The 12,863-nt window shown below is 37.2% G+C and overlaps 1 protein-coding gene across 2 annotated transcripts in view; it reads left to right on the top strand.

Annotated features, from left to right (window-relative positions):
• LOC126188051 (ecotropic viral integration site 5 ortholog) overlaps positions 1 to 12,863 on the top strand; it is a 155,183-nt gene that overhangs the window by 113,554 nt on the left and 28,766 nt on the right. For both annotated transcript variants that reach the window (XM_049929489.1, XM_049929498.1), the window contains exons 8-10: positions 205 to 323; positions 4,646 to 4,760; positions 6,132 to 6,290. In XM_049929489.1, coding sequence (XP_049785446.1) covers positions 205 to 323; positions 4,646 to 4,760; positions 6,132 to 6,290 — 393 coding nt within the window. The remainder of the gene's footprint in view (positions 1 to 204; positions 324 to 4,645; positions 4,761 to 6,131; positions 6,291 to 12,863) is intronic.

Genomic DNA, 12,863 nt, shown 5'->3' with positions numbered 1-12,863 from the left:
CCTGGCGGGGCAGCCGTTGGTTGCGAAGGCTTGAATTATGTGTGTATGTTTGTGTTTGTTTGTGTGTCTATCGACGTGCCAGCGCTTTCGTTTGGTAAGTCACATCATCTTTGTTTTTAGATATATTTTTCACACATGGAATGTTTCCTTCTATTATATTCATAGTATATGAATGTCTTCTTCAAAATAGAAATGTCTTCGCAGGAGCTGATTCCTGACCTGCACATCCACTTCCAGTCTCAGAGCTTCCACACAAGTATGTACGCCAGTAGCTGGTTTCTTACGCTCTTCACAACTGCGCTGCCTCTATCAGTTGCATGCAGGTTAGTGAATGTGAAATGTTGGAAAAATATGATTTTTATCCTGAACAGTGGAAAGGCCAGGATGGATACAGCAATATACTAAAAACATCCACTTATGGGCTATGAGTGTGAGCATGACGGAGGTGGTGGTGGGAAGCATTTGTAGGTCAATTACTTATGTTTTCTTCAAAACCTCAAAAACTAAAGCTTTTAGTGACAAAATTAAACTGCTTTAAGTTACCTACAAAAAGGTCCTATCCATTTTTTCCCTCTAGGATTAATTTTTTCCCTGTTTTGTGGGAAGGAAAAATCACAGATTATTGAAAATAGTGTTTTGAATGTGTAAAATTACTGGTTACTGTTAAATGAAGTGGGTTAAGAACAAAGATGAAATGTGTGTGGTACCATGTATAACTGAAGTAGAGCCTAGTTCACTGCATTATAGTCATGCGAAGCAAATACAGGGTGTTACACGAAGTTATACCGACCTTCTGCAGTGCACTCTATGAATCATTGGCGATGCAGTGCAGAGACATGGTTGGGGGGGGGGGGGGGGGGAGAAAGGTTGAGGTGTGTTTGTGTGTTTATTTTCCATGAAGTGCAATAATGCTCAATGGAATACATATGTGAGTTACTAATAATACTAATGCCAGAAACACCTTTTCCCACTTTCTACACTGTTAGAGGAGGAATTGGGTTTTAAGTCATACTTTACGACAGCTATAGGATTCTTTTGTGAATCTCGTATGTGAGAAGACAAAGTTAACATCACTGAACTTGTGTTTATATAGTCGAATTATTTTTAAGTTTATTAAATGAGTACTTGTGTGCTGTTATTAAGTGAGGTATTAGGCAAAAAAGTTAAACAGCTGGAGCTGGCAACTTTCAACGATATTGAAGTATCTGTCCCAAATGTTACATATCTATCCCAAATGTTACACTCTGTCATTGTGCATTTGACAGTGTTGATTTGATTGTCTTCATTATCAGTGGTTGGAATACTTTTCACGGCTTTTGGGGTATGAAATGTGACAGATCTGCCTCAGCTCTCCTAACACCTGAGGTTTAAATTGTCTCTCTCTGCTACAAAAGTGTGTCTCTTTGGTGTTATGGTACTTCAGATATTTCAACATAAATCAAGAAATACATTACAGCAGATTACTATTTTAGCTGGATCATGACCAGGCCCATTCCATCAGATATATTTAAGCCCATCTGTGTGTGTGTGTGTGTGTGTGTGTGTGTGTGTGTGTGTGTTGGGGCTCCACTCAGTGTAGAGATTTATTCAGTCTATCAGTAACACAGTTAATGGTGAGGGAAGTACCATAACTTCGTGGTTATTCAGTAAATCACCACCATCTGACTACACAAATTACACTAATGTAAAATACGCTGTCAGTAATACAGTGGCAAGTTCCATGTTTATCAACCCAATTCTGATCCCACCAACATTACAAAAGTCACTAACATCATCACACTTGCAACACTTCTTAGCTATAATTTATGGGAGCATACTTCACATAAAAGCTCACATAACAATTCGAAAGGCGCTACTCGCCATAAAGTGGAGATGCTGAGTTGCAGATAGGCACAACAAAAAGACTGTCGCAGATAAATAAAGCTTTCAACCATTAAGGCCTTCATCAACAATAGGCGTGCACGCGCGCGCGCACACACACACACACACACACACACACACACAGGTCTTAAAGGCTGAGAGCTTTACTTATTTGTGACAGTCTTTTTGTTGTGCCTATCTGCAACTCAGCATCTCTGCTATATGGCGAGTAGCAACTTTCCTTTTCATAATACTGTTACATCCATCCTGGATTTTCCATTGTTTGATTCACTTAACAATTGCAAATAAGTACTCATTTAATAAACTGATAGTAACTCAATTATATAAACCCAAGCTCTGTGACATTATTTTGTCTTCTCACATAATAGAACTGGATAGGAAATGCTGGGGAGGTATCATCCATCTGTAAAGTGAAAAGTGAGCAGCATTCGTGGTGGGCGTAGTCGCCTCTGCCGGAAAAACATCACAGCTCCCATACATGATGAGTTGATGACTAAGAATCAAGCACTTGGGCGTGGTACACGTATTTAACATTTGTTTTTGAACCACTTCATTTACCACTAAATAGTAGTTTTATACCATTAAAACCTTTTTTTTTTTTTTTTTTTTTTTTTTTTTTTTTTTAATAATCTGCAATTTTTCCATTCTCTGCAATGTGGAAACAATTAGTTGTAGTGGGAAAATGAGTAAGACCTTTTTTTGTGGGAAATTTAATGTAGTATAATTTTGTACTGGGAAGCATTTTTCCTAGAAGTTGCAGTTTTAGAATTATTCAAGAAAAACTTAAAGGAAAAGATACCTTAAAACACATCCAACTCCTACACTCATAGCCTACCCATGACGATTTTTAATATGTTGCTCCTGACACACTCTTAATGACATTTTACAAAAATTTGTAACTACATGTATGTTTTCCTTGCAATTAAGAGAGGGGGGAGAGGGGGGGGGGGTGCAGAAGAGTGTGATCTGATATTTGAATTTTTTGGAGCTGAAATTACTTTATGTGATACAATTTTAATGGATGACTGTTTGCAAATATGTAAAATTTTTGTACTAACACTGCTTATTACGATTGCTTTTCTTCATTTTTTAAACATAGCCACAATTCTTTGTGGTATTTGTACCATTTTTCAATATGATTTGTTAATCTAAGGCAATATTGAGGTTGTGTTCAAAGGAAGTAATTTTGTAGACTCCGTTTGTGCAGACTGGTCTGGTGAGGTTTTCACCTTTATTTTTTAAAGCATTAAAATAATTTTCACTCAGCCATCTGCTAGTTACGATATTCATGTTTCAGGATTAAACTGTCTAATTTTCAGATGCTTGTAGCTGTTCTGACTAATCAGAATTTGCATGCACCATTCAAACTGAAATGACATTAGTTGATTTAAAAAACTGTATTATCGCTGAGGTTTTTGCTGTTCAAAAAGCTGCACTGGTCTTCAGATCTCCACGGACTGCCTAGTTGAAACTAGGTCTATATTAGAATGAAGTTATTTGTAATCTGTTTACTGTAATGATGATAACATTTCATGTTACTGCAAGTGAAGTTTTCAATTCAATTGGTTTTTGCCCTGCTTTTTCTATGTGTTTTAGAGCTATGAATAATTTGTTTTGTGACAGCCTACTACCATATTTGGACCTGTGCTCTGTAGTTTTTTTCATTCGTGTCAGCTTGTATTTCTCGTCATTAAATAACTTGTTCACAGGGTGCTACATTGAAGCACTGAGAAGGGTGTTGGCACTATTATGTCTACCACTAGGTGCTCAGTGTGTGATGTGTGTCTAAAAGAAATCACTTATGCCCAGCTGTGAGGTCTAACCACATGTATACATTGGCACTTCGTGACGCTTAAGTTAAACTTTTGCTATCTCTACCTCAGTACTAGATGAGAGAACTGATCAACATACAGATAGAGAAGGAAATATAAGAAGTGGATTTAATTTATGGGTGATCTAATATATCAGAAAAACTTAGCAGCAAATCTGTTGCATTATTGGATGTCGACCAAAAAAATAAAAGAATGGGAGGAGAGGGGGAATCCTGATTAAGTAAGACATAGTGAGTTCCTGCATGTAAATGACTGTCAATATGCAAAATCAAAGCAAGCAAAAGCTGTCTTAGTTGTTGCTGTGCAGTCAACTCAGTTTGTCATTTGAAAAATGGCTTTCTCATTTGTGTGTTTGATAACTAGCCTGTGGATTAGTCTCAACAATTCCTACAGAACTAAAATCTGCAGAAGTTATAGATCAGCTTTTATACATGTATACACAAGTTATAGTTTTGAGTGTAACCCTTAAAATGAGCCTATAATTACTCTTTTTTCCTTTTATCTCATGAAACATATACTTAGTCACTAAAAATAGTGTGCAATTGATACAATAAAACATTTTTGTAATAACACCTGTGTTAATATTATAATAAGTGTAAGCTATGTGTTGGTAATTCAGTTATATTAGTTTCTATAAAATTTTCTGTCATATATTCTGATCAATTGCCAATAGTAAAATCACCTGGGAAAGTTCTTTTACAGCATTGTGGCAACTATTATGGTAATCCACTTCATTGACACTTCATAAAAATATCTTTAATGCAGTCTCTGTGAATGCAACATATGACTGCTTATATCAAGTAATGTATTTCTGCAGGAGATGTGGCCACTTTTAGAACACTAAACATAGTTTGATTTTCTGAATTCTTGATGATAAACTTTGTTTCAATAGCTACACAAAGGTTTATTTTTTTTTTTTCTTTTCATTTCAGGATTATGGATGTGTTCTTATCTGAAGGCATGGAAATAATATTTAAGGTAGCTCTTGCACTGCTTACTCTTGGGAAAGAAGATCTCCTGTGCCTCGATATGGAGGGGATGTTAAAGGTAGGGTGTGTAAGAGTTTTTGTTTTATTAAGATATCTATGTGATATAACTTTTTATTTCTAGGTATATTTTGAGACAAGTTGTTTATATAATCAAACAGATAAACAAGACAGACTGATTGTCTAGAAGCATACATATGGGAGGGGGGGATATTTATCATTGTTTTCTACATTACGGTAAAATCTCTCTCACCCCATGTACACCAGTCATTAAGTTCTTAACTTTGTCTGTTAACAAAGTGAACTTTTTATCAGTTTGCAAAATTTCTTGGTTGTTATATTCACACACAGCACCTCCAAAAACATTTTTGAACATGATGAAAAATATCATTTTCAAAATTTAAAATATTTGTGGTGTTCACTCTGCAAGATTTTGCTCACTACAGATGGCACGGAACATTGCTAATGAGCAACATCAGATTTAATAAACGTGAATGAAGCATCTGCTTTTACTTTGCCCAAAGGATATACACAAGTCCTGAAATGCAGACAGTTTCTCATTTCAACAGTTTCTAAATTCAATTTCTTTACATCCGCATTGAACAGATTTGTTGCCTATCCAGAATTCTGTGTGGCTACACCTGTGGTTTGAAAAGGTATTTCTGTTACTGTTTTTGAAGTCGCCATTGTTATTACTTAGTGAAATCATTCAGCAGCAATACAGATCACCTGCATAACTTAAGGTATATGTTGTGATGGTTCTTTGGTAAGGACACGTTACATCCTTCCTAGATCCAAGCTTCCACACAATCGTTGACCTCATCACTGACAAGATGTTAAGCCTTGATCTTCCTTTCTTATTGCTCTGGTATACCATATCTTTTGTTTCACTTTCATTTTGTCTTTTTAATTCTAGTTTAGTTACTAATCCTCTATCTCTTGGCATGTTGTGTTTACAATTGTACCTGACAAACTAAATGAAGTTGGTCCTTATAATTTGGCCTTATGGTGGCCCGCAATGAGCAAGGCCCACTGTGACCTAGATAGTGCAGCTGAATTTGGAAAATGCAAAAATCAAAACCCTGCCAGGCCACATCAGTGTCCCTGATGTAATATATTCAACCACTGCAAGTGAGTGCTGATATTGTTTCTTCAACACATTCATGCCAAATTCTTAACTCTTCAACATCAAAGTTTCTAATACATTGCAGATCAACTGAGTTCTAATCCCCAAATCACAAGTTCTATAAGCACCTGTAATTTTCACATGATGATCACTTCAGTTTTTGAGTTACACTCAAATCTGTGTGTGGAAATTTCACTGTAAGCAACACAAACTAGATATTATTTATATTAATGGATAGATTGAGATAATTGTATTCATTTTTAACAAACAAATGATTCAAGCAAATTCTCTTTCTTTGTCTTCCAGTACTTCCAAAAGGACCTTCCCCCAAAAGCAGAAGCTGATATTGATGGCTTAATGCAACTTGCATACAATATCAAATATAATCCAAAGAAGATGAAAAAGTTGGAAAAAGATTATACTGTAATGAAAACAAAGGAGCAAGAAGAAATGGTAGAATTACGGGTATGTACAATGTAGCAGTTTTCATTTCTACAACAAAAAAAAAAGAAAGAAAGAAAAAAATGAGTGGCCGGAGGCTTTATTTATTTTAGAATCTTTTGTAGGTAGCTATTTACAGCTGTCCGGTATTTAAAGAAAAGCATTTTGAGCCACCAGCTGCACACATGCAGCTTTATTCTCAACTGCTTTCAGTTTTAGCAACCAGCATCACCAGAAGACTACATTATAAAGAAGCAGATAATCATGTGTAGTATACACAGACATATCCTTTAAATAAAGAAAAAAATTGTGAACAACCATCATCTGGAAAGCATTTACAAAGCTTACAGCAATATATAAAAAATACATTAAATTGAAACGGGATACAAATACATGTTCAATACAAACTTGCTCCATAGTAGCAAGCATGAACTCAATAACTTTCAAAATACTGTGAACTGTAAGTGTACAGCAGTGTGTAATAGATGACTCTTTAACAGTTAATGACTACATAAGTTCAAACTTACAAAGGTGTATATTACAAACTAACAGTCAAAGACAGTACTATTAAAGATAACAAAAAATATGAAAATCCACAACCAAAGAACATGGATCTATGCTTTAGTTTAGGTCGATAATAAACTTCAGTTGACAACAAATAGCATCCATAACATCAATGTGCTATAGAAGTCTATAGTGACATTTTGTCGAATCATAATAATTTATAAAATCAAGATTATTAGAATGTGGTTAAAAGAATTTTTTGTGAATAAAACTTGGTATATAGCAGTTATTAAATCATAAAGCCACAATATGGCAGGAAAACATAACGTATTTTTTTTTTATTTTGTGAGATGTTCAACATTGTTTACAGACAGTGTGCTATTAATTAAGTTGTGATGTTCTTAAATAATACAGACATGTGCTGTGTCAGGTTATTAGTTACCTGAGTTCTGTGTTTGTTGTATTGCCTAGCATGTTTGTGTTGAGTATTTTGTCCGATGATCAGCCCTTATGTGGCTACTCTGCTTTTACACGTACATTTATTCCACTGATGGATTATGTTTTAAGAAGCTCAGACGGATAGCAGTCTACATCTACATCTACATCCATACTCTGCTAGCCACCTGACAGTGTGTGGCGGAGGGTACCTTGAGTACCTCTATCGGTTCTCCCTTCTATTCCAGTCTCGTATTGTTCATGGGAAGGAGGATTGTCGGTATGCCTCTGTGTGGGCTCTAATCTCTCTGATTTTATCCTCATGGTCTCTTCGCGAGATATACGTAGGAGGGAGCAATATACTGCTTGACTCTTCGGTGAAGATATGTTCTCGAAACTTCAACAAAAGCCCGTACCGAGCTACTGAGCGTCTCTCCTGCAGAGTCTTCCACTGGAGTTTATCTATCATCTCCATAACGCTTTCGCAATTACTAAATGATCCTGTAACGAAGTGCACTGCTCTCCATTGGATCTTCTCTATCTCTTCTATCAACCCTATCTGGTACGGATCCCACACTGCTGAGCAGTATTCAAGCAGTGGGCAAACAAGCGTACTGTAACCTACTTCCTTTGTTTTCGGATTGCATTTCCTTAGGATTCTTCCAATGAATCTGTCTGGCATCTGCTTTACCGATGATCAACTTTATATGATCATTCCATTTTAAATCACTCCTAATGCGTACTCCCAGGTAATTTATGGAATTAACTGCTTCCAGTTGCTGACCTGCTATATTGTAGCTAAATGATATGGGATCTTTCTGTCTTTGTATTCACAGCACATTACACTTGTCTACATTGAGATTCAATTGCCATTCCCTGCACCATGCGTCAATTCGCTGCAGATCCTCCTGCATTTCAGTACAATTTTCCATTGTTACAACCTCTCGATATACCACAGCATCATCCGCAAAAAGCCTCAAGGTCATTTGTGTATATTGTGAATAGCAACGGTCCTACAACACTCCCCTGTGGCACACCTCAAATCACTCTTAATTCGGAAGACTTCTCTCCATTGAGAATGACATGCTGCGTTTTGTTATCTAGAAACTCTTCAATCCAATTACACAATTGATCTGATAGTCCATATCTTCTATAAATTGAATGTATTTTTAACCTGTCAGTGTAAAGCTTTGTAAGTACTTACCAGACAATCGTTCTTCATACAGGTGATTTCATTATTTGGAAGGTTTGTCAGTGTATACTAAATATGACTTTCTGGTTCTTTACTTTATAGTCCTCCAGTGAGATGCTAAAATTGAAACCAGTTAAGAATAAAGGTGTATACATACAGCTGATGGCTCAAAATTTTTTTCTTCAAATTATTTATTTCCATTAAATCTTATTACTATGAAGACATTCTGTACATATTTCAAATTTAATTTGAGAAAAGTTTCTGGGACTAATTTTTTTTTTGGTCTTACTATGTAACATAAGCAGTTCTTTCTTCCCCTTTCTTGCAGTGGAGTGGTAATACATTAGACCCCTATTCACACATGACACAATCCAGATACCAGCCCACTTTGTCTTTTTATAAAATTTTACATGTTTTCTGTGGATATCTAGTCAGTATGATATCCAGAAGGTCGTAGGTATTGGTACCAAAGTTGCCTTGAGTTCGGGAAGGTATTCAATACAGTTCATGCACGCTTGCTTAGTGACCAGAGTAAAAGGGTATAGAGCATCAGATGAGCTTTGTCTCTGGATTCAGGACTTCTAGGAGATAGAGTTCAATGGTGCCAAGTTACCACACTATGGTAACATTTCCAGGGAAGTGTTACAGGGCTGCTACTTTCACATAAATGGAAATGATGTAGTGAATCACATCAGATACCCTGAGAGGCTGTTAACACAGATGATGCTGTTGTATCTAGGAAAGCTGCGACATCAGAAAACTGCAGTGCATGTAGGAAGACTTGCAAGGGATCAACAGTTAGTGCAGGGACTAACAGTTGACATTTAACATAAATAAATGTGATGTACTGTGCATAAGTAGGTGAAAAGATTAAAATTATTGGTGTTTGATTACTGGAAACAGTATCAACCATAAAATATCCAGGAGTAACTGTCTGGTTTCACCTTAAATGTAATGACCAAGTGAAATTAGTTACAGGAAAAGCAGATGCCAGTCTGACCTTTTGTAAGAATGCAATGGAAATGCAATTCATGTCTGAAAAGAATGGTTTACTAATCAATCATTCACACAATTTTTCAGTACTGCTCATCAGTCTGGGATCCTTAACTGTTCGAATTAATAAAAGAGAGGGACAAGTTTCATAAGAGTTGTGTGTTTCATTATGGATTTGTTTAATAAATGCAAGAATATTATGGAGATACTGTAAGAAAGGTGTTGCGCATCACTGAGGTTTCTTTTGGTTCCAATTCATAGGTTTCAACAACAACTGTTGTTGTTGTGGTCTTCAGTCCTGAGACTGGTTTGATGCAACTCTCCATGCTACTCTATGCTGTGCAAGCTTCTTCATCTCCCAGTACCTACTACAGCCTAAATCCTTCTGAATCTGCTTAGTGTATACATCTCTTGGTCTCCCTCTACGATTTTTACCCTCCACGCTGCCTTCCAATACTAAATTGGTGATCCCTCGGTGTCTCAGAACATGTCCTACCAACCGATCCCTTCTTCTAGTCAAGTTGTGCCACAAGCACCTCTTCTCCCCAATACTACTCAATACCTCCTCATTAGTTATGTGACCTACCCATCTAATCTTCAGCATTCTTCTGTAGCACCACATTTCGAAAGCTTCTATTCTCTTCTTGTCTAAACTATTTATCATCCACGTTTCACTTCCATACATGGCTACACTCGATACAAATACTTTCAGAAACAACTTCCTGACATTTAAATCCGTACTCGATGTTAACAAATTTTTCTTCTTCAGAAACGCTTTCCTTGCCATTGCCAGTCTACATTTGATATCCTCTCTACTTCGATCATTATCAGTTATTTTGCTCCCCAAATAGCAAAACTCCTTTACTACTGTAAGTGTCTCATTTCCTAATGTAATTCCCTCAGCATCACCCGACGTAATTCGACTACATTCCATTATCCTCATTTCGCTTTTGTTGATGTTCATCTTATATCCTCCTTTCAAGACACTATCCATTCCGTTCAACTGCTCTTCCAAGTCCTTCGCTGTCTCTAACAGAATTACAATGTCATCGGCAAACCTCAAATTTTTTATTACTGCTCCATGGATTTTAATACCTACTCCGAATTTTTCTTTTGTTTCCTTCACTGCTTGCTCAATATAAAGATTGAATAACATCGGGGAAAAGCTACAACCCTGTATCACTCCCTTCCCAACCACTGCTTCCCTTTCATGTCCCTCGACTCTTATAACTGCCACCTGGTTTCTGTACAAATTGTAAATAGCCTTTCGTTCCCTGTATTTTACCCCTGCCAGCTTCAGAATTTGAAAGAGAGTATTCCAGTCAACATTGTCAAAAGCTTTCTCCAAGTCTACAAATGCTAAAAACATAGGTTTGCCTTTTCTTAATCTAGCTTCTGAGATAAGTCGTAGGGTCAGTATTGCCTCACGTGTTCCAACATTTCTACGGAATCCAAACTGATCTTCCCCGAGGTCAGCTTCTATCGGTTTTTGCATTCGTCTGTAAAGAATTTGCGTTAGTATTTTGCAGCTGTGACTTATTAAACTGATAGTTCAGTAATCTTCACATCTGTCAACACCTGCTTTCTTTGGGATTGGGTTTATTATATTCTTCTTGAAGTCTGAGGGTATTCCACCTGTCTCATACATCTTGCTCATCAGATGGTAGAGTTTTGTCAGGACTGGCTCTCCCAAGGCTGTCAGTAGTTCTAGTGGAATGTTGTCTACTCCGGGGGCCTTGATTCAACTCAGGTCTTTCAGTGCTCTGTCAAACTCGTCACACAGTATCGTATCTCCCATTTCATATTCATCTACATCCTCTTCCATTTCCATAATATTATCCTCAAGTACATCGCCCTTGTATAGACTCCTTCCACCTTTCTGCTTTCCCTTCTTTGCTTAGAACTGGGTTTCCATCAAAGCTCTTGATATTCATGCAAGTGATTCTCCTTTCTCCAAAGGTCTCTTTAATTATTCTGTAGGCAGTATCTATCTTACCCCTAGTGAGATAAGCCTCTACATCCTTAAATTAGTCCTCTAGCCGTCCCTGCTTAGCCATTTTGCACTTCCTGTCGATCTCATTTTTGAGACGTTTGTATTCCTTTTTGCCTGCTTCATTTAATGCATTTTTATATTCTCTCCTTTCATCAATTAAATTCAATATTTCTTCTGTTACCCAAGGATTTCTACTAGCCCTCATCTTTTTACCTACTTGATTCTCTGCTGCCTTCACTACTTCATCCCTCAAAGCTACCCATTCTTCTTCTACTGTATTTCTTTCCCCCATTCCTGTCAATTGTTCCCTTATGCTCTCTCTGAAACTCTGTACAACCTCTGGTTCTTTCAGTTTATCCAGATCCCATCTCCTTAAATTCCCACCTTTTTGCAGTTTCTTCAGTTTTAATCTACAGGTCATAACCAATAGATTGTGGTCAGAGTCCACATCTGCCCCTGGAAATGTCTTACAATTTAAAATATGGTTCCTAAATCTCTGTCTTACCATTATATAATGTATCTGATACCTTTTAGTATCTCCAGGATTCTTCCATGTATACAACCTTCTTTCATGATTCTTGAACCAAGTGTTAGCTATGATTAAGTTATGCTCTGCGCAAAGTTCTACCAGCGGCTTCTTCTTTCATTTCTTAGCCCCAATCCGTATTCACTTACTATGTTTCCTCCTCTCCCTTTTCCTACTCATGTATTCCAGTCACCCATGACTATTAAATTTTCGTCTCCCTTCACTACCTGAATAATTTCTTTTATCTCATCATACATTTCTTCAATTTCTTCGTCATCTGCAGAACTAGTTGGCATATAAACTTGTACTACTGTAGTAGGCATGGGCTTCGTGTCTATCTTGGCCACAATACTGCATTCACTATGCTGTTTGTAGTAGCTTACCTGCACTCCTATTTTTTTATTCATTATTAAACCTACTCCTGCATTACCCCATTTGATTTTGTATTTATAACCCTGTATTCACCTGACCAGAAGTCTTGTTCCTCCTGCCACCGAACTTCACTAATTCCCACTATATCTAACTTTAACCTATCCATTTCCCTTTTTAAATTTTCTAACCTACCTGCCCGATTAAGGGATCTGACATTCCAAGCTCCGATCCGTAGAACACCAGTTTTCTTTCTCCTGGTAATGACGTCCTCTTGAGTAGTCCCTGCCCGGGACTATTTTACCTTCGGAATATTTTACCCAAGAGGACGCCATCATCATTTAATCATACAGTAAAGCTGAATGCCCTCGGGAAAAATTACGGCTGTAGTTTCCCCTTGCTTTCAGCCGTTCGCAGTACCAGAACAGCAAGGCCATTTTGGTTAGTGTTACAAGGCCAGATCAGTCAATCATCCAGACTGTTGCCCTTGCAACTACTGAAAAGGCTGCAGCCCCTCTTCAGGAACCAAACACTTGTCTGGCCTCTCAACAGATACCCCTCCGTTGTGGTTGCACCTACTGTACG

This window comes from Schistocerca cancellata, chromosome 1 (genome assembly GCF_023864275.1).
Source record: "Schistocerca cancellata isolate TAMUIC-IGC-003103 chromosome 1, iqSchCanc2.1, whole genome shotgun sequence".
Classification (NCBI taxonomy): domain Eukaryota; kingdom Metazoa; phylum Arthropoda; class Insecta; order Orthoptera; family Acrididae; genus Schistocerca; species Schistocerca cancellata.
Note: the sequence above shows the minus strand (reverse complement) of the source record. Positions and strands in the feature narration are given on the sequence as shown.